At 40.5% G+C, this 27486-nt stretch overlaps 1 protein-coding gene across 1 annotated transcript in view; it reads right to left on the minus strand.

Annotated features, from left to right (window-relative positions):
* Nucleotides 1–922: 922 nt before the first annotated feature.
* ZNF488 (zinc finger protein 488) overlaps nt 923–27486 on the minus strand; it is a 36464-nt gene continuing 9900 nt past the window's right edge. Inside the window, exons 2-3 of the mRNA XM_072627739.1 lie at nt 11053–11267; nt 923–2477 (exon numbers count right to left, since the gene is read on the minus strand). Coding sequence (XP_072483840.1) covers nt 1306–2477; nt 11053–11267 — 1387 coding nt within the window. The 3' untranslated portion in view covers nt 923–1305. The remainder of the gene's footprint in view (nt 2478–11052; nt 11268–27486) is intronic.

Below are 27486 nucleotides of genomic sequence, written 5' to 3' on the forward strand. Positions count from 1 at the left end.
CATAGAAAAGAATCCCCAAGTTTGCCTTTCTTCCACGCAGCTGCCGCCTGCAGACATGCCACCCATCATAAGCCGAGCGTTATCAGAGATTCACACACCTGAATGGCAGCAAGTTCTAAAGGATTTTCGAATGTGACAGGAGACAAGCAGGCATCTAAGCACCAGAGCACACTTCACTGAGCCATGGTGAATACAGGTCCTACTACTTTAGTAAAGGGCAACCGCAGGGGTATGGAAGGTACCGACATGGTTGGAACCACATCCCCTGTTTCTTCTGGACACTAACCAGTCCATGAGATGATGAGGACCTTCTCTAGCCAGGTTTCTTGCTTTTATTCATTTCACTTGCAACCTTCCCCCCTCCTTTCCATTTCTGAGTGATCCTTTATGGTCATGCATCTTTGCAGATGTAAAGCTATTTTATGTAAAGGTGTTTTCACCCAGGGTGTGCTTGATTTTCATGGAAGGTGGTGTCCTGAGATAGAGATTATGGGTAATTCTGCTCCCCCGAACATATGCCCCCAGTTAGGAAAAATAGGATTCAGGGAATAGATAGGAATCATGAGAATTCCAACAACGAGTGTTTGTGAGGATGGAACAACTCTTTGGGTGGAGTGAAATATTGCTTTCTGTGGTTGTTGAGAAAGAAGTTTGTCTCCCTGTACCATTAGAAAGGACTGTCCCCTGAGGAGAATACACAACTAGCCTCTAATAGATTCTTTTATCTTTATATTGCTACCAATCACAACTCCCTTCTATCCCACATACATTTATTCCTCAGACTTTTGTATGTAATGTTTTTTGGGTGGGAAAGAGTTGGTGCTGTTTTTCTGCCCTCTCTATGTCTGAACTTAATGCCGTAAAAACAAAATGGAAATGGACGTAACATTTCCTGCATGAATGGTTCAAACAATTCACACCCTTGAAAACGTTATAAAGTCTGTATTATACCAACACACAGGTCTGAAAAGTACAGTGATTGAGAATTAACAATAAGCCTGGCTTCATTTCACTATTTTCATTCCTTAAAAATATATATTAACAAGGACTTATATGTAAGGGTTGAACAAGATGACCATTAAGTTCCCTTTAAACTCAACAGCTCTGTGACTGTCTTTTTCAAACTAAGACCAAACCTAGCTGACCATTTGTAAATATCCCATCTTTGAGCCAGGAGACAGAATTGTCCATCATTGTAAATAGACATTTCCCTAAAGAAAGGTATTCAAAGACCATTTCTTCCCTCAGAACAAAGCCATACAAGCTGCACGTGAGGCAGGATTGATTAGGTCCATAACTGTGCCTCTAATTGTGAGAAGTCATGTGCCGGGATAGATGGTGGCGCTCTCGGAAATACTCATGGCAAATTGGGCAGGTCAGCTTCTCTTCTCGCCTCCTCTTGGCCTCCACTTCAGAAGAGGAATATTCTTTCTTGTGGTGTGATCGCATGTGGAAAACCAAGTCAGATGTCATACGGAAGGAGAGGTTACATTTCGCGCACCAGTTCTGGGTAGCCATGCCAAGCGATGTGAACGTGGGCGGCAGAAGCGTCAAAGATGGGGAAGATGGGGTGGAGGAGGCAGACGACGGAGATATGTGTAACTGAGCTACAGGCTTTGGCCACAGTTCTGAGGCATATGGGAAGGTGTTGCACTGGGGGGCCCACTCCTGTAACATTTGTAAGTTGCACAAATCACTGATCAAAAACTTGGAATTCAAAAGATTTCCACAACACATAGCATCCATGGTGTTAATGAACCCTGACAGATCCCCTAGGGCTTCTGCCGAGTTGCTGACTGGGAGCTGGGAGCTTAGTGCTGTTTTCTGGGCCAGACACTTGACTGGTTTGCTGAAAGCGCTCCCCAGCTCTCCCAGGGCTCGGGCAGGCCACACAAAAGAGAAAGCACTCCCTGCCCCACTCAGGACACAATCTATTGGTTGCTGTTCTTTGCCAAGTTGTTCTGAGCCAGAGCCTCTGTGCCCCTCTCTGGCTCTCTCGCTCCTAAGTTTGTCCTTTAGTCTCTTGACCTCAGTGAAAGCGCTGGGCTTCTGGTCCCAAGGGGGCTTCTTGGATGACTGCTTCACTGGGCTCAGCTTCCATATGGCAGCTGACAACACATGTTCAGTCCCTCCATCCTCCCTGCTATAGGGAACAGAGGGCAGTCCCTTCTTCAAGTGGCTTGTTTTCTCCAGTAATACTATTTTTTGGACCTGGCTCTGCTCAGCATCATTGGTTTGTGTCCTCCTTTCAGACAAAGGACTGTGCAGGGTATCTTTCTGGGTGGCCATTTTGACCTCCAGGTCTCTGGCTAAGTTGTGGAAGTTGGTAGATTGGTCCAGATCTCTGGTATGAGGAGCTTTGGGGTCTGGAAAGCTCATCACCAAGGAGGCTTTCCCTGGAGAGCACAGGAAGCAAATGTGTGAGAGAAAGGAGTGCTCACACTTAAAGGTATGGTTGCATTCAGGGCATCTGTAGTCTGAGTAGAGAAGAAATAGAATATTATTTCAAAAGGGGTTCTTTTGCAGAGTCATTTAGTATAATCTGTAACTACTTCCCCCATAGACTAGGTTTACATTAAGGCCAGTCTCCCAGTGCCTCTCTCTCTATAAATCTCAATTTACTGCAAGAAATTTTCCCCAGATAAGATGATTGAAATATTAGCCCCTGACGTTCAACTTTTCAAACCTTTTCAGAGGTTTTCACATGTCACTGATGTAGAAGGACCCATACTCAGATATCCATATATATCCTCTCCATGTTTGACTGAGCAAGTTGTCATACATCTTCAGGCCTCAGCGTCTCCATATTTAGAAAAGAAAACAGGCAATAATACATGGGAACCTTGAAAAGAAAGATAAAATAATAGCAAAGGCATGGCCTAAGCAACCTGTGGAGGGGCTGAAAAGAGACCATGAGGTATAGGCAGGTCTCAATGTGAAAACGTCCACCATTGCCGATAAGTAATACATCTACAGTTTACAGCCTTAGACAGTTGCCTGGAGCACTGAGAGGCTGCCCAGAATCACTCAGCCAGTAGGTGCCTCAAAGGCCTCAAACCTAGGTCTCCATCTCCAAAACAATAAATAAAAGTAATTATAACCATCCAACTAACCAAAGCCCTTAAGCTGTATCCCTCCCCCTCCCCAAATTTCACTTTTTGGAGAAAAAAGCTCACAAGAATATAAGATATTAGGAATTTTATTAAAATATCTTCTAGGAGATATTGAGAGGAGGAGGTATCATTACATAACCATCTCACTTTCCTTTGTCAGTATCTCCAGTTATCTATCACAGTCATAGACTTTTAACAAAATCAACTTCAAAACATTGAATTTATATTCGCCAAATTGTTTTTACTTAAACAAAAAAGCAAAATAAGACCATTAGAAAGATGGACAAGAAAGAGCACAAATTATGACCAAAAGGCTTTCTTTTATCTATAGTAGAATATAAAACAGCCAGGATATCCCATTCCTTAAGTTTTAAAAAGTTGACAGTATTAAGCAAGTCAAGGAAAGTGTCACTGAACTCGGTGTTAAAGAGAGAAAGAAATGTTTCCTGCCATCCAGACTCTTAAAATCTAAGGCTATTTCCTAGACTTTCTTCTCTTTTCTTTCTTTCTACACTCTCTCTACCACCCATGGTACCACCCATCATGGGTCTAATTATCATTTCTATGCAGAGTTCTTTCATCTCTACAGTATGTATCCAGCCCTAGTCATTCTCCCTGGCTCCAGTCCCATGTTACCAAATATCTATTGGACATTTCCAATTAAAAGACCTATAGGCACCTCAAACTCAACATGTTCAAAATCGGATTCATGTGCTTTCCCACCAAACCTATCTCTCTTATAAATATCTCTATGTTTGGCAAGGGCTTTCCTATCCTGCCAAGCTTATTGACTGCAACTTCAGTCAGTCTCTGCTAGAAAGTGACTCCTCACTCTTACTCCATGTCTCCATTAAGTTTCCAAGTCTTATAGTTTCTGTCTCTGTCTCTCACATCAATTTCTCTCCACTAATTCAGCTACCATCCTAGTTCAGGTTGTATATAATTCAGGTCCTTACTTCAACTCTGTCTACTTTGATCTAACTTCCATACAGCTGTCAAAGTGATTGTTCTGAAGTTCATGCCTAAAGCTCCCCAACTCAACCAGTTCCAGGGGCTCCCTGTTACTTCCAAGATCAACTACGAACTCCTCTGATATTTAAGGCTCTTGATAACCACAACCCATTAAAACTTTCCAGTCTTACTGTGGCTGTTCCACACCTACCATATACCATGTCCCATCTCTGTTGTCCCCCATACCTAGAATTCTCTTCCTTCCCATTTCTACCTCTTGATCTCTCTGGATTAATAGTATCATGGAATCATAGATTTAGACCCGAAAGGAACCTTAGTAACTATCTAGCCCAATCCCCTCATTTTACTGATGAGGAGACTGAGGCCCAGAGCAGCTAAATGATTTACCCAAGGTGATGAACTGGCAGAGACAGGATACAAACTCGGGTGTTCTGATTCCCAATGTAGTACACCTCCCATATTAGAAGCAACTAGGTGCGACAATGGATAGAGCCTTGGACTTGGAATCAGGAAGATTTGAGATAAAATCCAACCACAGATACTTATTAGATATGTGACCCTGGACAAGTCATTTAACTTCTGTTTGCCTCAGTTTCCTCATCTGTAAAATGAGGATAATAATAGCCTCTACCTCCCAGCATTGTTGTGAGGACAAAATGAGATATTTGGAAAGTACTTTGCAAACCTTACAGTATCATATAAGTGCTAGCCATCATTGGTGGTGGTGGTGGTGTTACCCTGTCTATAAAATTTAATATAGTGGTTTAAGATTTGTAAGCGCTTTAAATATACTCTGGTAGATACAGTGGTCCTACTGTTATTCTCCTTTTATAAGAAGACTACAGACAGATGCTAAGAGAGATTAAATGATTTGTCGAGGGTCACATAAATAAACATCTGAAGCAAGATTAGAACTCAGGTGGCTTGACTTGTCCACTGTACCACCTAGCTTCCAAATCCAGAGTCAATTTCTACATGAATCCTTTCCTGGTTCTCCCAGATGTTAGCACCTTTCCTTCCCAAAGTTAGCTGGCATTATGTCTTTTGTATGTACACACACAGTTATATGCATTTCTTCTCTCACTAGAATATCAGCTCCCTGAGGGCAGGCGCTGTTTTGGTTTTGATTTTGGATCCCTAGTCACCAACACAGTTCCTGTGATAGAGGATGCTTACTAAAAGCTGATTGATCATGATACTCAGAACTATTGCAAAGGGGCATGGCGAGGACCAGAGTAGAGCAACATCACACAGCTGCTGAAATGTTGGGCAGGAAACAGTTAAGCCCCAATTCACTCTTTTTATACGTCTGGTTTGCTCTGCCTGATGGACTGATATGGAGACATTGCAGCATCCATATGAACATTCCCTGAGATCATGATACCAGGCTGAGGGAGCCCTTCAGAACAAAACAGGAACAAATTAATCCAAGCAAGATAGGGTATTGGCAAAGACAGATGAGTTTTTGATACCATGTGAAGAATGTAGTTACTAAGTAGCAAAACAAAAAACCTCAGATTCTTCCACAAGAAAGATGTTCAAAATTACTTAGGGACAGGTTATTTATTAGGCAGTAAAATAACATCAGAAATCTGGGGGTATGTATCATAGGGGAAGGATTTGAAGCAACTCTATAATAAAAGAATTGACAACCCAGAGTATGGGCTTTGGATTATATAATAGCTAAAGGAGAAACAAAGAGTCCAAATTGTTAGAATCCATTGAAACAGAATCTTCCATTGACATTGTGCCCATTTCCACAGAGGAGAAAGCTGGAACAACAAGCAGGAGCTGTATTTGAATGATGTATCTGTCAAAAGTATTTTGGTGTTCAGAATACAGGCAAGTGCATTTGGAGAGTAGTGAACAGAAGGAGAAACCACAGGAGATCTACACCCAGGCAGGGCAGGAAGAAGGCAACTGTCATGTCTCTTCCAATCAAGGTAGGAGGGCTTCCCTAAGAAGGCAAGATTTAAGGAGCCATTTGAATGATGGAAAAGAAATGGTTTGGTAGAAGCAAGTGTGGACATTTTGTGATCTAAAGATTTGCAGATTGCACTGTGAAAATAAGATAAAGGAGTTGTGAGTGAGTCTTGGACAGAGGAGATGGGGAAAGTGAGGTAGTTCCCAGGTTCCTAAATTAAGAGGCTTGCAGATCAAGCTGAGGGTCTTGAGACTGATACAAAAAGGTACTGGGGACAGCAACACAGAGAGGGAGAAGATAGGTAAGAATAGTAGGCAGAGAAAATGACTGACAGAGTATGGTGCCAATGCAGGGAGTCTAATAAATAGGAACATTATAATAAACAGAGAGATAAACAGGGCCTAATAAAGACTGCAATTATAATAATAAAGACAAAGGAGATATTGGCATTATTTTGATGAACTAGCATTTATATAGAGCTTTCAGGTTGGCAAACTACTTTACAAATAAATATTACCTCATTTTATCTTCACAATAGCCCTAGGAGATCAGTGCAATTCAGCATCAGGTTAACATATGGGACAACTGAGGCAGAGATTGACTTCTTTTTTTAAGTGACTTGCTCAGAGTCACATGACTAATGTCTGAAGCTGGATTTGAAGTCAGATCTTCCTGTCTCCAAGTGTAGCATTTTGTCCAATAATATTTAACAACTGATTGTGTGAAATTTTTTTTAATTATTCAGATTACCTCTGTGATATTTCTTGCTTGAGAAGCTGCCATTGTCATCAAAGATGAAAAATGCAAGCACAAAAGATGGAAGGAAGGAAGGAAGGAAGGAAGGAAGGAAGGAAGGAAGGAAGGAAGGAAGGAAGGAAGGAAGGAAGGAAGGAAGGAAAGGAGGGAGAGAGGGAGGGAGAAAGGGAGAAAGGGAGGAAGGGAGGGAGAAACCCTGCCAACCATTTTCTCTGCCTATTATTTTTGTCATATCACCTTTCTCCCTATGGTGGCTATCCTCAGTCAATTTTGTATCAGTCTCAAGGAAGAAAAGGATACTATGTCCTAAGCACTGGAGAGTATAAACCCAAGTAGAAAAGGTCAAAGAAAAAAAAGACAATCCTTGTTCCCCAGAGCTTACAGTCTAATGGGGCAGATGACAAGCAAAAGGGAGCTGAAAAGTAGATGGAGAGAAGAGTGGCAAAGAGGAGCAAAATCCATGTTTTAACATCCAGAAAGTCAGGAGCAGAGCAGGGAGGTGAATGGAGACAGATGGCCTTTCCATATGTGGAGGAACTCACCAATGGAGCAGGGGGCCTTGCAGAAGAGGCAAGCCCAAGAGATAGTTGGGAGGGAAAGACTGAATGCAGAACATTTGGATTGACTTGGTGATGGAATCTCTAATCTGAGCTGTTTTGTCAATAAACACTCCATGGAATTCTATGATTCAATCTCTGACCACTTCATGGAAAGTGTCATACTGTGGAAACTACTTCGCATCCTCCACCCTGAAACCCTAACGGAGACAGTTCATCTACAGTCTTGTTCGAGAGATGGAACTTTGTATTCTTGTGCGTCAGGGGGGGAAAGAAGGTGGGGGAAGCACCAAGTTTCTGAATATAGTACTCGCTGAATTAGGGCACAGTCAGCCTTGGATGTACCAAGATTCTGAGGACAAAAATCTGTATGGACCCGGTAGAACTATGATAACAAGGATAGTAATGATGATGGTAATAAAAACAGGGAATATCAACAAACTCTGTGTTTCACATAGTGCTTTCCTCTTAATTCCAAGATGTAATACAAGGCATATTCCTATTTTATGTGTAAAAAACAAATCTTCTACTCCAATGAGGCCCCAATTTTTTTCTGAAAATTGTTTCCTAGCAGTGCCATTAGCAGAATATTTCTAGTTCATCATCAGTTGCTTTTACTTCCCAGGAGATTTGGCATCCACGGAGCCGGGGACTGGTTTGGTTAAGTAAACTGAAGAAAAAGGAAGGGAGAGGACAGAAAGATTTGGAGACATGGAGGACTGCAGTAATTAATATGGGTGCCACCATGTATACAAGCTGAGATTCCATTCAACCAGAATGGGGTAGGTAGTCTTCTATGTTCTATATTTGGGAGAGGCAGATTCTTCATTCCTACTCCCCTAAACCAAAGTGCAATCAGAGAAACCAGTACCAAGAATCTGCCCATAATCTGAGGCACACAAAGCAATCGGTACTCTTCAAAACTTTCTGCCACTCGTCCAATCGACTTCCATGAATCAATGCTTTCTTTCCCCTCCCATTTTACCGAAGATGCATTGGGAATAGGTAAAATTAGATCCAGGTCCATGCTTGGTATGAAACAGAACTTTGACCCTAGGAGAGGATGTGTATGCTTCAATTTGGGGAGTTTAAACTACCTCTGCCCACTACTGCTTGGTCTTGCTGTGCTTTTCCTAATCAAATTGAACTCTTTCGCTTCAGATTATGATATAATGTATAAGTGATCTGTTAACGTCTCTACCTAAGAGGACAGAATTTCCCTGCAGGTTATTGACTGAACCAATGTCAAATATCTTAATCCAGACCCTGAGTAAACTCAGGAGTAACATGCAATGGAGATTGTCCATAAACTCCTAGAATTTGTTACATATATGCAAGAAAACTGAGCCTAAGTGGGGAAATTGACTCACTCAAGATCACAAAGCTAGTCTCAGAGTCAGGACTTGAAATCAGGTAGGTATTCCATTTCATTATTCTTTCTGTGAAGAAATGATGAAGCTTACTGAGGAAAGCAAAGCGTAACTTTGCTAATAGAAAGGTAAATGGAAGATAAATGGAACACTGTCCCTTTCCCATGACTATCATGCCATAGGAGTAAAATTAAGAGTAGATCCTTCAAGAAAAAGGAGAAATGGGTAATTCACTCATGTATAGCTATTACTGGCAGGAAATTGATGATCATATGTTCATTTGATCATGTATGTGTAGTATCCCTTTGGACTAACTCCTAACTTGAAGGGTAGTTCCCCAAGGGATAGAAACCCCAAGTTCAAAGTACTTTGAGGGTCCATCCTTCAAAAATTATAGCTCAAGGCAGCTAGGTCTCACAGTGAGTAAAGCACTGGCCCTGGAGTCAGGAGGACCTAAGTTTAAATCTGGCCTCAGATACTTGACACACTAGCTGTGTGACCTTGGACAAGTCACTTAACTCCAATTGCCTTGCCTTCCCCCCTCCAAAAAGAGAAAATTATAGCTCACAAATCTACCACCAATGTTATTACTTTTCAATAAAAGCTAAAGCACACTATTAGCTTAAAGTAAAGGCATTTATTGAAGTCAGACACTGTAGATAGTCAATGAATGATCCCAGAAACAAATAAGAAGATGAGTAGACTGGACAGCATTTGGAAAATAGTATAGCCCTTTCAATAAGCTTCTTCCTAAAAGAAAACCTCTCTTTTTAACATGAATATTCTCCTATATTGCTTCAAATCATAAAACATAGAATCAAAATAATGGGTTCCCCAAAGAACAAGGAAAGAAACTGGACAAGAAGGCACAAATAAGGAGCATATTATAAACAATTAATTATGCACTTGAAGTAGCAGAAAACCTCCAAAAGACAAATGACCGAAAAAGGAAGTACTGAAGTCATGTCAGTGAGACAGCCCTCTCTGACTTTTTCTTGGACCATGTTGTTTTTTTTCTTAACTTTCCTTGTATCCCCAGTGCTTAGCATATGGTAAGTGCTTAGCAAATGCCAGACAATTATTAGGTAGACTGACGTGCTATTTCTTCTCCACTCTAGCTAGTACTTAATCATCTCATCTCACCCCACATATATCTCTCCATTCTATGACTGTCTGCTCTTCCCACACCTGCCTTCCAGAGTCCTTTTTGCTCTCTCATTCAGTTCCTATTAAATGATCTTGGTTATTGACCATACCTGGTAATAAGTCAGGCAACAAACAGGATCATGGCCTAGGAAGTTGACCTCTACTCACTTCGCCCCATACTGTGGGGAAGGCTTCACCAAAAGATGTTTGTGCTGTGCGACTATATGAATTCCTCTTCCAGCAGTAGCCTGAATTTTTGAAGTTACAGCTCACTGTGTATGCAGAGTTTATGGTCAATCCCAATACTTTAATAAAGCCAGCAAAATGTCAGACATGTGTAAATCAACTTTCTCCCATAAGGGCAAATGCTGTCTTCATGTTACCTTCTTTGTACTTAGAGGATAAATAAAGAATGAACTAAACTGGAAAAGTGTCCAGAAGAGAAGGGACAGAGAAGTATTCCTGAAAGTGTCATTTAAGCAAAGAATCATGACCCAATTTCAAAATTTCATCCTTAGTACTGGGGCCAGAGATCTGACACTCCCTGCATTCTTCAGAGAAGCAGCCAGGTCATCTCTGGTCAAGCTTCATGTCTGCCACTCTGACAGCTCTAGCAATCTGAGAAGTTGTTTTCTGTTACTCAGGAGATCTTCTTAACCTCAACTTTTCTGCTTGGTTTGTTTGATGGCAGAAAACATGGATCTCACTGAAGTTTGCCAACCTCCTTCCAGGCCTCACATTTCCTCACATCCTTAATTTTCTTCTACCCCCAAACTTGCATCAGTTCTGACTTTTCCCAACCCAGAACCAACTCAGTTTCTTTTTAACAGACTGTGCGGAGTGCTGTGCTGTCTTTGGTTACCACAGGACACTCTGTGGGCAGCAGTCACATGTCTGATGTCAGCCGCCAGCTTTGTCTGTCCCTCCAGGCTCAGATCTGCCAAAGGCAGCTCCTTTTTCATAGAAAGGGTGCCTTATCTGTTCATATCTATAGATATTTAAGCCTATTTTATATTTCAAAAGTACACATATATAGAGAGAGGAGAGACAGACAGACAGACAAACTTTCCCAAGTAGTCACGTCTTAGTTCTCAACTGGTCCCATTGGAAACATTTTTAAAGGCCTCAATCCCATGACTTATTTTTTAAGGAATTGCCTTTCTAACATCCTAATTGTTCCTTAGGGGAAGGGATTTGTTTGGAAAAGCTCTTACCTTTCTGGAGAGCTCTGGCTTTAATATCCTGGAAACCTAGGAGGCATGAAAGCTCTTTGTCATACCAAACAAAGAGCTCTTCATTTTGGCTGATCTTCTTGGTGGGGCAGTAATACAGCTGACTGTTTTCCAAATAAGCTTCCAGGTTCTGCTCCTTGCTACTGCAAGCTGCCTGAACAAGCCTCATCCATGTCAAGTCAGTGGAACTATAGTTCCTAGTGGATATAGACACACAAGAAAATCTTTAGAAGGCATCCAGGAAACATTGCAACTTTCCTTGAGTTGGTGTATATTATAACACAACATCACATAACACAAATAGATGTTCCTTAATTACAGGCCTAATTATGTTGAGGCAGCTAGGTGGAATAGTAGATAGAGAGCCAGACTTGAGTTCAAATCCAGCCTCAGATATTTTCTGTGTGGCCTTCAGTAAGTCACTTAACCTCTGCCTCACTTTCCTTAACTGTAAAATGGGGCTAATAATATCACTTACCAGGGTTGTTGTGAGGATCAAATGAGATAATATGTAGCACAATCTTTGGCATATTGTGTGTGTGTGTTCATCCTTCGTTGCCAAAGAAGACCACGTCATCAGAGAAATAATGACATGACTCGCACCTGACTTTGTTTTGAGTGAGAGAGGGCTGTGCAGGTCACCAGCCTCACTTCTCCTCCAGAGTCATCTGAACCCAGTGACCAGATATTCATCAGGATGACTGGAGATGACCCAGGATGAGGCAATTGGGGTTAAGTGACTTGCCCAAGGTCACACAGCTAGTAAGTGTCAAGTGTCTGAGGTGAGATTTGAACTCAGGTCCTCCTGACCCCTACACTGGTGCTCTATCCACTGTACCACCTAGCTGCCCCTATAATAAGTGCTTAATAAACGCTTATTCCCTCCCTTTTTCTCATGCCACCCTGCTCCCCCATTCAATAAATTTCAGTGGTTCCCTCTTACATCCAGGATCAAATATAAAATCATCCATCTGGTGGTGAAAGTCTTTTATAACCTTGCCCTCTTCTAACTCTCAGTCATCTTATACCTTACTCCCTTTTACATGCTCTGGGGAAAAAGTATGTTGATCTTCCTGCTGTCCATTGCTCAAGACTCTCTATATCCCAACTGTGGGTACCTCCCATTCTTTGAACTTCCTCCCTCCTCATCTCTGCCTTCTGGCTCCCCCAGATTGATTCAAGTCCCAGTTAAAATCCCACCTTCTACAAGAAACCATTCCCAAGTCCTTTTAATTCTAGTGCCTTCTTCCTGTTGCTTATATCTAAGTTATTTTTGTATATATTTTGTCTGTATGGAGTTGTTTACCTATTGTCTCTCCTATTGGACTAAAATCTAAGTGAAAGCAAAAACTATTCACTTTTCTTTGTATCTTCAGTGTTTAGTACAGTGCCTGGCAACAGTAGGTGCTTATTGACTGGTAACGCAACATAGCACAGTATAGCATAGCGACATAACACAACTTTCAGAAGGTAGAGTAGCCTTATGTTGTTGTTGTTGTGGCAGGAAGGTTCATGTAGTTAGAAACCAGAAGAATCGGACCATGACATGATCATCCTCATGAGTCAACCAAAGATTATATATTTGGAAATGAAAGGAAGAAACTTGTGTAACCCTGGAGTCCTTGGAGTCCTGGCTCAAAGCTGAAGCCCTCACTGACATTCAAATCCTCCTCTGTGTCTCCCATTCCAAATCCCTTTCCTCATCACCTTCCCCACCCCACATCCCACTATTGAACGTCAGACATCAAAAGCCATGGCCTGGCTCTTGGCACTCTAGATTACCCCATACTTTGAGACTATATCCCTAGCAAGGTGTTCAATTTTCCCTTTTCCTTGACTACAGAATGCTTTTCTGTATATGTCTGTGTGTGCTTATGAAATTCTAATTTTCTGCTCTGCATCTCAAGCTGTACGGCCAATTAGATCATTTAGTTAGAGCATTTCTGTTAATGAGACCCACATCTTAGATTAGATCCCTGAATAAATCAGCTAACTTGGCTCTGTGGGTCTGTTCCATGACCACAAACTGCCCTTTTAAGCCCTGTTGGCTATTAGTCACAAGAACTCCATGAGGCAATGTGGATGGATTAATGTAAATCCATCCCCGAGACTGGAAAAACAACTCAGAAGCCAAATCCTACTAATGAGGAATGGAGCAGTAGTATTTTCTCCCTAAGTGAGTGATAGAATGGTATAGTGGATAGCCATTGGACTTGGAATCAAGAAGACCTGGATTCAAATCCCTCCTTAGACTTTCATTATCTGTGTGACTCTGAGTATGTAATTTAAATACCCTGAGTCTCAGTTTCCTGATCTATAAAATAAGAGGTTTAAACTAGACTCCAAGGTATTTTAGAGCAGTAAATCTATGATTTTATGAAAAGTACACATAGTTATCATATCCCACAAAGGCAGCAGTGAATCATGGCTAACAAGCTGGCCTTGGAATCAAGAAGACTTAAGTTGAAGACCCATCTCTGACACATATTGACTGTGTGATCCTGGTCAAGTCACTGAAATCTCTCAGTTCTTCAGAAAACCCTTAAGACTCCATGTTTCAAAGCAAATGATAAAGACTGTAAGTTTGCTGACCTATATAGGTAGAAGGAGTTCTCTCCCAAAATTCCTTGCAGTAATGAAATAACAGATCCAGTTTTAATAAATGTCTTTGATGCTTTGGATCCAGAGCGTATAGCCTTTATAACCATCAGAAGCAGTCATTAGTATACAGAAAGTAGACTAGCATTGCCACAAGCCTTGGCCAAAGGCCTTGAGGAGAAGCCCTAATATTCCAACAAGACTCCCAACCCATTTAATTACTCTGGTAATTTTCAAAGAAAAGTGCATCATCACCATCACCATTGTCGTCATCGTCATCGTCGTCGTCATCATCATCATCATCATCATCATCGCTAGCATTTATATAGCTCCTACTATGTGCCAGGCACTTTACAAACGTTATCTCATTTTATCCTCACAACAACCCAAGGAAGCAGGTGTTATTATTATCCCCATTTTACAGATGAGGGAACTGAAGCAAATGGAGATTAAGGGACTTGCCCAAGGTCAGAAACTAGTAAGCATCTGAGCTTGAGATCGAACATAGGTCTTCATGACTTTAGGCCCAGGATTCTATCCATTGTGTCACCTAACTACTTCATTCACAGGAGGGTAATAATGTTAACAACAAAAATAAAAGTAACAACAGTTGCTGTCATTTACATAGCACATTACAGATTGCAAAGCAATGTACATCTACCATCTTACTTGGTCTTCACAATAATCCTGTGAGGTAGGCTCAGTCATAATGATGAAGGGATGATAGTCCATTCCTTATGAGGACTGGATGAAGGCACAGATAATGTTCAACTGGTGAAGAAAAGATTCCTAGAAGATGTTATCAAGGTGAAGGACGACCTCATGAAAGAGGGATGATACTCATTCTAACAGACACCAGAGGGCAGAAGTAGAAATGACATATGAAAGCCACCCAAAAGTATGTTCCAGGTCAACCTCAGTTGACTTTTAGTTCAACTTCCTACCACTGAAAACCAGGGAAAACTAGATTATCCAGGAAGTGTTGACTTCCTCATCATTGGAGGTTTTCGAGAAAAACACTAGACACCAATTTGTCACAGTGACTATGAAGGGGATTTGTCTCCAAGTGCAGTTTGGAATGAGTAGCTTCTGAGGACCCTTCCTGCCTAAGAGTTTATGATCATGGAACCTTTCCTCAAGGAGTCACCATCATCATTATTCAATGTACATCTATTACCATCCTGTGCTCTAATAGTATGATGCCCTCAGAGGCAACTGAAAAGAATATATTTACCAGCCTTTGTCCTAAATCACCCTCAGACTGCTGAGCCTTCATAGTTCATAGAAAGACAGAACTAGAACTAGGAAGGACTTTAAGGGACATAGATCCATAAGACCACAGATCTTGAGCTGAAACATACCTCTGAGAACAGTCTAGTCCAGCTCTCTCATTTACAGATGAGGAACTGGCATTGTGCAGTCGCTTCAGTCATGTCCAACTCTTCATGACCCCATTTGGAGTTTTCTTGGCAGAGATACTGGAATATTCCAGATAAGAAAACTGAGACAAACAGGGTTAAGTGATTTGCCCAGTGTCACTAAGCTACTGAATGTGTGAGACTAGATTTGAACTCAGGAAGATGAGTCTTCCTGACTTCAGGCCTGATGTTCTATCCATGCAACTAAAGAGATAAAATTACTTGTCCAAGGTCATTCATGTGACAGAGCTAGGACTTGAACCCTGGACTTCTGATTCCAGATCCAAGGCCCTTTCCATAATCTATCCAATGAGTAAAGATTCAACCACACAGTCACTTTTTTCTTTCTTCTTTGTTTCCAGTGTGTCCAGAATGACCAACGGTGCTACATAAGTCACTTCTGGATAAATGAGACATTAACGTAACAACATTATAGTGTTCCAAGAAATTGCCTAACAGATCACAACTACAAAATTCCTCAGTAATTCCATCCATGTAGATTTATTTAACCTTACCAACGAGAGATATGGTCATTCTTCACTTCTGCCAAAAAAAAGAAAAAATAAATAAAAGTGTGTGTATGCAAATAAGCCAGCCATATGGGCCATTAGGCCATGGTTTTAGCTGCCTAAGCTTATAAGCATTCCATGGAAAAGTGTCCTTTCTATAGTTAAACTTTAATTAATTCTTCTCCCTGATTAACTTGTTTCTTGGAAATCCCCCTCTGGAGGATGTTAGACTCCTAGATCTTCTAGTGCTAGAAGGGAACTGTGTGATCATTTTTTTTTTTTGACCCTTCTTTTTATACATGAGGAAAGAAATCATGCTCATGAAGAAGGGAAATGATTTGCCCAAGGTCACACTGCTAATAGCTGAACTAAGGCATCTCCAGGTTTGAAGAAAAGAATGAAATTTAAAAGAAATACTTATAATGAAGATCAGAGAAGGAGAACCTACCTTAAATATACAGTGGATAGTCCTTCTGTCCAAGTATTTAAGAGCAATGAATGCTATGGTGTCTAGAAATGTGTTCTGGGGCTTACATGGCCCAAGCGTGGCTTCTTCTGGGATATCCTGAGTGGTGTGAACTGTGGGGAATGATGATGCAGCTGTTTGCTGTCATTGGGCCACAGAAGCTTCGGCAAAGGGCGAAGGTCCAGCACACAACTAAGAGAAGATTTAAAGACACACCCAGCTACAAAGATTAGTGTCCCATGTTGTCAGAGGGGATGCTCTCGGGTGGTGCTGAAAGTCATTTTTACAAGTGTGACTGAAAAGAGTAAGGAAATGTCAACAATGTGAAAGAGCTACTGACTTGTCTCATGCTCTTATTATGTTATGATGCATTCTATTCTAACCTACTGTATAGCTATTTTTTGTATCAAATACTTCCATATATATATAATTCACACACACACACAATTGTATACTGGGTCCATGAGGGCAGAGGCTATGACCCTTATATCTCCCCTAGTCATTGCAAGAATATTTTGTGAATAATAAGGACTTAATAAATACCAGCTAAACAAATGAATAAATGGGTTAAATTATTCATAATGGAAAAAATAAATGTCATTTTTATATTCTCAGTACAAAATCTGGTTATTTTTAAAGTGAATTTTATTGAGTTTTTGGGTTTTATATCACCCAGGTTTCCCCTTATATTCCTCTCCCTCCTCTTTCCATCTCATCTAACAAAGAATATTGCATGTAGTTAATTTTAACCCTAAGGATAACATACAGTAAAGTCAATAGGTATTTATCACAATGATGTGTGCATGGCACATTTTAATTACGACTGTTTTCCACATTGAGGTGAACTTTTGTGGACAGTCATGCCATAGTGATATCCTCTTTTTAAAGAGATCTTACATGGTGCAGTGGATAGAACACCATAATCTCAAACATTTAGGTGTGTGATTGTGGACAAATAACAGCCAGACCCTTAGTTTCTTCATCTGTAAAATGGAGAATCAATTTAATTTTAAAATCATTTATTTAGCATCCACAGCAGGGCAGGGCACTATGCTAAGCCTGGTAGATACAAAGACAGAAATGAAAAACATTCTCCATCACTAGGGAGCTTACTTTCTACTCCAAGCTGGGGGTGGCATTATAACACTTAAATAGCTAAGTACATGGAGGTTAATTTCAGCAGGGAAAGAGAACTTACAACAAAGGGGACAAGGATAGGCAAATCTTTAAGAAAGGTTGGGATTCTAAGAGGTGGAGGTGAGAATGGAGTAGATTATGAGCATGGGGGACAAACTATGAAAAGACAGGAATGAGAGATGGAGTAGAAGGTTTGGGATGCAGGAAGAAGGTCAATTTATCTGGAACAAAGAACACGAAATAAGCTGGAAAAATTGTAAATATTAAGTTTAATAGTTTGTATTTTCACCCAAGAGGAAATAGGGAACTAATGAAGATTCTAGAGGAAGGTAGACTTGTGCTTTAAGAAGATTATATTAATATGTGAAAGATAGTTTGGAGAGGGGAGTAACTAGAAGCCAAGAGTTCAATTAGTACTATTTCATAATAATCTAGATAAGAAATGATAAAGATCTGAATTAATATGATAGCAATATGAGTGAATAAAAAGAAACAAATATGAGAACAATTATTGAGTTAATGCTTGGGTAAATAGTTGAAATGGAGGTAGAAGGAAGAAAAAATCAAGGATGACTCCAAGGTCTCAAACTGGGATAATTAGAAGGATGGTCACATCCTCAACAAAAAAATAAGGAAGTTGGTGGGGAGAGATTTAGAGGTACAGAGGAAAAACTAATAATGTCCTTTTTGGACATGTTGAGTATGGGACACCCAGTTGAAGATTTTAGCAGGTAAGAAGTGATCAAGGATTGGAGCTCAGGCGGAGATTTGGTCTGTATATATAGATTTGGGAGTCATCTATGTGGAGGTTATAATTAAGTCCATAGGAGGGGACATGATCAGGGCAAAAGGATTGTGACAAAGATAAAGTGACCTAGGGCAGAACTTTTAATACAATTTTCATGACAAATGAGATATTGAAATGTATTTAGATGAAAATCATCAAAAAAAAGTATTAAAAGTAAGCTTTGCCCTGGAGACAACTGAGTGAGATCGAGTACACTAGACTAGGAGTCCACCAAGAGACCTGAGACCTAGCCTTGGTTCTGATGCCAATGAACTGTATGACCTTGGATGCATCATTTAATCTTTCTAGGACTAAGTTTCCTCATTTGTAAAATAGAGGAACTAATACCTCCATCCTTACCCACTTCATATGGTTTTTATAAAGCTCATATAAAGTACATGGAAGGTGTTGTAAAAAGGATAAAGTACAACAGAAATACAAGCTATTAGGCTGGTGAAGGGATGGAGAGGGGCCATTTTCGTCATGTTTAACAATAAGAAGGAAAGATAAATTAGAGCTACAGTGCATGAGGTCAATAAAAGAGAAAGCTCATATAAAGGGACTGAAGTAGAAAAACAGTATGGTTACTGTAAAGAGTGGGTTAGAAAAGGAGATAGATACATGGGTGATATAAGAGATGTAGAAGTAGTGGTACTCAATTTAAGTGGCAATGTGTTACTATGGAAACAGCCCTGGATCTGGAGTCAGGAGAGCTGAGTTCAACTCCTGCCTCAGCTATTTATTATTTGTCTGACTTTGAACAAGACACTTCCTTCGCTTCTCTATGCTTCAGTTTCTTGATCTGTAAAATATGGTAGGGGTGGATGAGATAATCTCTGATGTCCCTTTTAGCTCTTCAGTTTTATGAGGTTACCTCCCTAATCTGGGATTGAAAGCCAGTTCTACACTCTAATAAGGACCCTATAGAAATGGATCAAAGGAAGATGAAAGCTACATTGAGGTAAGAGTTACATAGGCAGAGAGAGCCACAACTCACTGATGGCACATTGACCCAATCTATGGTACACCATTGCCAAGAGATCCATACCCAATTTCTACCATGTAATTGTCATTGCATGTGAAGAAGGTACAGATGTTATCATTTTCACTCTCCCAGTGTATAAAATAAGGAATAAAGACTTGGATTGACTTATCGAAAGTGACATGGTGAGTCAATGACAAATCAGAATCTGGATACCATGTTTTCTGATTCCCAAGTAGAATGACTATAGGAGCATCCAAAGAACATGAGTTTGGAGTACACCAGAGTCATTCCCATTAGGGTACCCCATTGCCCATCTCACGTTATGTTTTTGCTCAACAGCCATAAAAGATAGTCAACAAACTCCTTGCCATGGAGTATTCAGGGTTACTCAGGGCTGGATCACCACTCAACAAATTTTTATTAAGCATTCACTGTGCCTGAGGTATAAGGGATGCAAAGCTCTTCAAGATGTGTCAGAGGCAGGGATGCACAAGCAGTGATTTGAAGTTTACACAGTGCCCAGAGGTATCTTGGCAAGACTGACTTTTGCTATGACTTCTTTAGGAGTTCCATTTTGGTTTCTGGTAGCAGCCATCCCTATTCTGTGAAAGCCACAGAGTCAACTATTATTGCAACAGAAGGTTCATCATCTTCTAAAGCCAAGCAGGCTTCTGCTTCCAGAGAAGCACAACAAGATGGCTGACTTTCCCTTCTCTCTGTCCTGAAGAGGGTGTGTTTCAATGGAAACTTTAAACCCATGCTATTTTCTTTCCAGAGGATGTAACTCCATCTCCACTTGAAGGTTTCCAACTGAACCTCAGAAAGCTGACCACAAATAGAAATGGAATTTGTTTTATTTGCAACTTGTTCAAACCCAAAGTGCATCAGGATTGTGTGGCCAAATTATTGCATAGAGAGGAGGCAGAGAAACATCTGTCACTTCAGTAAGATGAAGCAATTGTACAAAACTACCTCTGAGGTCCCTTCTAGCTCTAACAGGCTAGGAGTCCAGATCTTAAACTATAAATTTACCTTCAGACCTATATAAAGGAAATAAAGCTTTTTGGCTGGTATGTTAATTCAGTTTTAAAGCGGGTTCCAGAAATATCCAAATATATACTGGATAACCAATCTATACCCAGAATACGATATTCCTGTATGTTAGAGGATCAGGGTGGTAAAGCTTTTGAGAGTCAGGGAGTGTCCGTGCTTGACTTATTAAAAGATCACTATTAGCATTGAAGAACATGTTTGTAATTTTGATAAAAATTCTAAATAGCTCATAGGCTGTTTTATTTTAATCAATGCTTAATTTCTTTTAACCCTAAGCTCATCCATTTAGGTTAGTTGGAAAGCTTCCTTATCCTCCACAATCAGCAAAGACCCTCCTACCTCTATAAAAATGATGTGACCTTTGGGCAAGTCACAACTTTCCTCTCTGAGCCTCAGTTTCTAAATATTTGAAACAAGGATTCAGACGCAATGAAGGTTCATTTCAGCTCTTATATGTAATGGCTTTAAAATTTCATTCACCCCACTACAGTTACCCTGCCATCCTGGGGTGGCACAAAGAACATTAGTCTTGGAGTCAGAAGCCTATGTAAGTCTCAACTCTGCCACTAACTAGTTGTACAAAATCGGAAAAGTCACTTGACCTACCTCAGACTCTTTGAGTCGCTTCATCTATAAAATGAGCAAAATAATGTAATTATGGTTTTACTACACACTACAGGGTGACTAGGAGGAACAGTGGATAGGGAGCCAGGCCTGGAATCAGGAAGACTCATCTTCCTGAGTTCAAATCTGTCCTCAGATACTTGCTAGCTGTGTGACCCTGGGCAAGTCACTTAACCCTATTTGCTACAGTTTCCTCATCTGTAAAGTGAGCTGGAGAAGGAAATGGCAAACCACTCCAGTATCTCTGCCAAAAAAATTGCCAAATGGGGTCATGAAGAATCAGAAAAAGACTGAATAACAACAACTACATACCTCATAGGGTTATGTGGAAAGTACTTTGTAAGGAAGTATCATCATCATTGTTCTTTATTTCACATCTGAGGACTGTTCTGATCTTCACTTTGTGAACTCAGTGCCAAGACCCCAAACTCCTAACACTCTAGGAGGCCACCTATAAAAGCATAAGATTGCAGTTAACAGCTTGATTCAACCTACCGGCAAAGCATCAGTATTCTAAAGCTGCGGATCAAACACTCAGTAAAGAAACAAACATTTATTAAGTACCTACTACATGTTAGTCACCAGGGATACAAAGATAAAAATGAAAAAGCTCCTGCCCTCAGAGGGTTTATACTCTATTATCACAGAAGTCATTCCTTTTAGTTGGGTTACCCCTTAAACTCTTAAAAATAATTATCCCCCCCTTTGGTCATCTTCATTTCACTAAGATACATTCAAATGTCTGTTCTTTTGTATTCTATTTAAGCCGCTTTAAGGAGAAAAAGGTGTTTTGGTAGCTGACAGAATTAAGGTATTTAACCCCAACACTTTCACCTTAAAGCACAAGGGTACAAAACACCTCTTTGTTCTCCAGAACGAAGGAAAAACAAGTTCTTGTTGTTCTGGGACAAGAAATTCATCTGTCCACTGCAGGGTCAGGCTGGATGAGCTTTATTGGGAGCTAGTGTGCAATCAAATATAACAAGCATTTACGTGCCCATTATGTGCAAGGCCTTGTGCTGAGCTCTGGGGATACAAGGTTAGAATCCAAAGTAGTCCTTTTCATCAAGTAGCTTACATTCTATTAGATGAATACAACCTGTAAGAACATATAAGCACATGAAACAGGGCACTGGGAACATATCCAGTACAGAAAAGAAATTTTGGATGTCCTTCATCTTAAGACCCTGGAGAGTCATTGGGATGCTCTGATGGGACCCTCCCTTTCTAAAGGGAAGCTGTGTGAGATGGTAACCTCTGAGAGAATGGAGTAGGAACCAGGAGAGTGGGGGGAGTGAGGAGGGGATAGTCCTAAGCAGAGCCCTAGGACTACAAGTTTTACAAGGATATTGACTGAGGAGAAAGAAAAAGCAACATAACAAGAAGAGAACTGTGGCTAGGCTAGGCAGAAGCCACATGGAACAGATGCAGAGTGGCGGGAGCCATTCAAGATACTGAGAACAGAATTGACTATTCTTCAATTTTCCATCTTTTGCTTCACCCTCACTTTCTTGTTCCTTCAAGTAAAATATTGATTTCTCAAGAGATCGTTTGTTTTCTTCTCTCTGTTCTTTTTAAAGACATTGTTTTCTCTATGATAAACAACCATAGTGGTGTTGATCAATGTTGGGAGGGGGTGTTGGCGGCACAAGAGGTGTACATATGTGTCTTTTCACAAATAGGGGCAGAAGGAGAGGGTAAGTACATAGAAGAAAGACCGAGACAGATGTTTTTAACTTCTGGGATCTTTCTTGGCATAGGGACTTGGAGATAAGTAAAAGGGAGAATTATTGATTCATATTTTTAGAAATTCTCAGAGCAGAAAAAAAAAATCATGATTCCAGATGCATTCCTAGGAAAAAGAGAAAAGCTGTGGTGGTTTGGAAGAAGTCATAAGTAGCAGGAAGCTACTATTACTGTGGGGGCCACCTCAGGCACCTCCACTTTCCAACTTTTTTCCAGAGGCAGATTTGAAAGGGAAACCATTCCCCCAAACCACCCTCCTCCCCACCCCCAAGCCTCCAGGACAGAGCCAAGGAATTGAGTAGAGAGAAAGTCAAACTCAGAGGGAGGTGCTAAAAAAAAAAAGAATGTTACTACCCACTCAAGGAAAGTGGGGGGCCAGGGTGAAACAGAAAAGAAATAATTAGCCCTCTCCTCCCCAGCACCTACTCCACACCCACACAACTGCTACACATACACATTATAAATGCAGGAAAAGGAAAAGAACATTAATTAATTAGGAAGATGAGAACACATTTTTTCTAAGAGCTGGCACATAAACTGAGCCTTGAAGGAAACTAAGGATTCTAAGAGATAGCACTAAGGAAGGACTCTCCATTCTATGTTCCCTGAGATCTGGTCGTGTTCTTAGAAATAAATAAAAATTCTAATCGAGCAACTTAGTTCCCTATTTTTGTACTCCATATCCCCATCTGTAAAATCAAGATAATGTCCCATATTACTTGTCTTCCTAACTGAAAAGTTAGGAAAAGTGGTAAGAGTTGTAAACATCTCAGGATCATAGATTTAGAGGTGCTCTGTATGCACCTGGCACATTGCACTCCTTGAAAAACACAATGTATTACTTTTTTTGTTTGTTTCCTCTCTTTTTTTTGTCCTCCAAATAATCCATGCTCTTTCCTTTTCTGTGATGCTTTATATTTGGTATCACTGAAGACCTTCTGAAAGTCAACACCAAAACCAATTCAAATAAAAAAACTTTAGATTCCTCCTATGAGTTGTTTCTGGTTCCATTTCCTTTGTAACTTTTAGAAAGAAATATTTAAACAGTGAGTCTCCAGGAAGACGGGAACCACTCAATTATGTCCCATCCTTTCCAAAAGGATTCCACAAATGAGAGGCCACTGAAAATGATAAGACAGTGGAGTTGCCATAAAGATGACAGTAAATGTCATCCCTAGAGAGTACTTGCTGTTTTCAGCATGTGTCAGTCCATATCCAGCTCCCATGCCTTTGCAATCTATCTTCCACGTCTGGAATACTTTTCCAACTCACCTTTGCCTTTGGGAATCCTTAGCTCCTTTGGAGAAGGAAATGGCAAACCACTCCAATCTCTTTGCCAAGAAAACCCCAAATGAGGTCATGAAGAGTCAACAACTCAAAAATGATTCAGCAACAACACGCTCCCTTCGGGACTCAATCCTTGAGCCATCTCTGCAAGGCCATTCCTGATCTACCACATCCCCCTCAGTTGTTAAGATTCCCTCTCCCCAACAAAATTGCCCATTAACGTGTATATATCCTTTGATCCTCACATCATCACTGTGACGTAAATGCTATAAATTATTCCCATTTTACAGAAAAAGAAACAGGTTTTAAATAATTTGCCATGATCACACAGCTAGTCTGAGGGTGTGATTCAAACTCAGGTCTTTCTAACCCCAGGTCCAGTACTCTGAGCAACCTGAGTGTCTCATTATTTTTTATTTACTTTGGATTTGTTGGTGTTCATTCATCCAGTCATGTCCGACTCTTTGTGACACTGTGGACCATATCAGGCCAATACTGTCCATGGAGTTTTCTTGGCAAAGATACTGAAGTGGTTTGCCATTTTCTTCTCCAGTAGATTAAGGCAAACAGAAATTAAGTGACAGGGTCACACAGTTAGGAAGTGTCTGATGTCACATTTGAATTCAGGTTTTCCTGACTCCAGACCCAGTGCTCTATCCACTGAGCCAGCTAGCTGACTCCTTATCTATTTATCTATGAATACACTGTATCTCCTCAAGAGAATATAAAGTCCTTGAAGACAGGTACTGTATCCCCAGCACAGATGTCCTGGATATAGTAGGTATTTAGTAAATGTTTATTGAACTGGACTGGACTGGAATAGACTGGATCAGATTGGACTGGATTGGATTGGGTCGTACTGGACTGAACTAACTGAACTAAATAAATTAGAGTCAATGTAGTTGAGTGGGGAAGATCATTAACGTTGGAGCCTAAGGGCAGGCCTATATTTGAGGCCTGGGTCTGTGTCACTTCTTACTTTATGACCTTGGGCAACTCATGTTTCTGAACCTCAGTTTCTACAGCTGTAAAATGAGTGTAAAAATATGAGTACTACCTGCCTCATAGGGTTATTGTGAGAATTAAGTGAGAAAATGCCTGCAAAGTGCCTTGTAAATCATGAAGCACTAAGTAAACGGGAGTCGTTAGATCTGCGGATGAAGCCAATTCTGCCTCCATCAGAGCGGTAAACCTGATGTTACACTTTGAGTTGGATCAGCACCAGCTTATTGCCCCTTTCCCTACACACACACAGACACACACATTCACACACACACACACACACACAGACACACACACACTTGCATGCCTGTAGAGCAGAAGTAAATCTTATTCTGCAAATTTTGGAGACCAGATAGATCTGTACCAAGCAAGGATAGAGAAGATTTAGCATCTGGTGTGTTTTCTTGGTCACTCTTATACTGGCCCTTCTTTGGAGAGTTTCCTTGTTCCATTTCCAAATAGTAATGAAGCATCTTTGCCAGCAGCTTTGAAGGCTGAGCTCTAAGACAGGTACAGTCACATCTAAAGAAAGAACTTCAGTGGGGGAGGAGCCTTTGTTTTTAAGTTGTGAAACAGGAGGTAGGCCCTAGGGTATAGAAAATAGGGATAAGCATTTTGCTTCCATATTTTGAGGGAGACGTTGTCTCTTTCTGGACCCTAGATTTCTACTTGATTCACTCTTAAATTAATTAAGCTGCCTTTTGGGTTTCCTCCATAGGAGATGGGAGATAGACAAACAGAGAAAGAGAGGCAGAAAGAGAGACACACACAGAGACAAAGACAGAAAGAGATAGAGTGGGGGGAGAGACAGGGAAATAAAGCAGAAAGAGAAACAGAGAGACAGAAAAGGGAAGGAAAAAGCAAAGGTGTGGGGGGAAGGAAGAGAAAGAGAGGCATAGAAAGATGGTCTTGGAATCAGGAAGACCCAGGTCCCAGTCCCACACTTCTCATACATCTTAGTTCTACAACCGTGGGCCAGTCCCAAGCTCTGGATGTCCCCAGACAGCTCTAAGTCTAAGGGGCAGAGAAGGCACTAGTCTTCTGCTGTAGTCATGCAAATTTCTTCAGGAGTTCTCTAGTCCCATGAAATTACAGTTGTGGTCCAGTCTTGGTAGAAAGACCTCCCCTAGAGGAAGCTCTTTCCACCAAAAGGAGATGGAATCTTTCTTTGCTCCTTAGGTTTAAAACAATAAGTTACCTCGGAAGTTAAATGATGTCCTCAGGCCAGTGTATGTCAGAGGTAAGACTTGAAGCCAGGCCTTTCTAAGTCTAAGATCAGTTTTCTATTCACTACATCATGGTACATCTCAGGAAATATCTGATAAGGGCAAATTGAATAAGTATAAACTGAGTTTGGGGTCAGAAGAATGTATGTTCTTGAATGACCCCTTAATTCCTTCTATCTATGAAAGAATCTGACTCATTAGCATGGCTACAATGAATCTGAAAGTTTGATAAAATTGATAGTTTGGAAAATTCAGGTCTGTGAACAAGATAGACATATAGGCTTGGAAAAAGATATAGATAGATATAGATATATATACACACACACACACATTATTATATGTTTGATGTCCAGTCATTTTCAGTCAGGTCTGACTCTTTGTGAACCCATTTGTAGTTTTCTTGGCAGAGGTACTGCAGGGGTTTACTATTGCCTTCTCCGGCACATTTTATAGATGAGGAAACTTAAGTGATTTGCCCAGAGTCACACAGCTAGGAAGTGTCTGAGGCCAGATTTGAACTCAGGAAGTTGAGTCTTGTTGATTCCAGGCTTAGCACTCTATCCACTGTGCCACCTACAATTGTCTATATACACAGAGGAAGTCGCACAGATGACCCAGGATTCAAGTACAAGCCTGCCTGCCCAAGGGTTCAAAATCAGTGCTATGTCAGTTATGCTACATTTAATTTCACATATTCATATATATATAATATACATACATACATATATACATATATGTATATACATATATACACGGCACATATATAAATTGCTTGTATGTGCGTACATGTATACACATACATGCATACATATATGTATATACACATATAAACATGTGTGTATGTATATACACATGTATACATGTGCATATGTATCGCACATAGCAAGACAAGCCAGAAGCAGGGTGATGACAAATTATCTGCATATAATTGCCTCTACTTACCAGTTGTCTTTATCAATGTAGTAATAGCCTAGCTGACAGAGCACACTAGCACCAAGGTCCATGCCTCCTTTAACTCTAATGAATGCTGCCCAGGAGCTGGACCCTGGCATCATGGAACAAAACATCTGGATGACTGACTGAATGTTTTCTACTTCATTAGAGTTAAGCATCCCCTGAATTGGACTTCTCTAGGTCAAATGAAGCATGCGTTCCTGCTGGTCCTTCAGAGGCCCGGAAGAGTAAGTAGGGGCATCTCTCTCAATGTTCATTTACATCTGAAGTAGGCAGGACTTGGCCCACATCTACAGTACTAGGTAAATTAGATGAGACCTGAAGAACAAGAAATACTTAGCCCTCTGCTTTGAATTAACCAGAATACTCTAATAATGGGCATTTTCATACCTCTACAACGTAATAATAATTGACGTTCCTAATGATGACCCTAAGGAATTAAAGAACCCCTGAGTGTTATCTGAAACAACAGAGAAAAAATAAATTAATTTCAAGTTGATTTGGCTGTGAAGTGTGATTTACTGAATTTGAATCCTTTGAAAAAAGGAGTATGCTCTTTTGATTAGAGAGATGCAAATCAAAACAACTCTGAGGTACCACATCACACCTATCAGATTGGCAAAC

The sequence above is a fragment of the Notamacropus eugenii genome, chromosome 1 (genome assembly GCF_028372415.1).
Source record: "Notamacropus eugenii isolate mMacEug1 chromosome 1, mMacEug1.pri_v2, whole genome shotgun sequence".
Lineage (NCBI taxonomy): Eukaryota > Metazoa > Chordata > Mammalia > Diprotodontia > Macropodidae > Notamacropus > Notamacropus eugenii.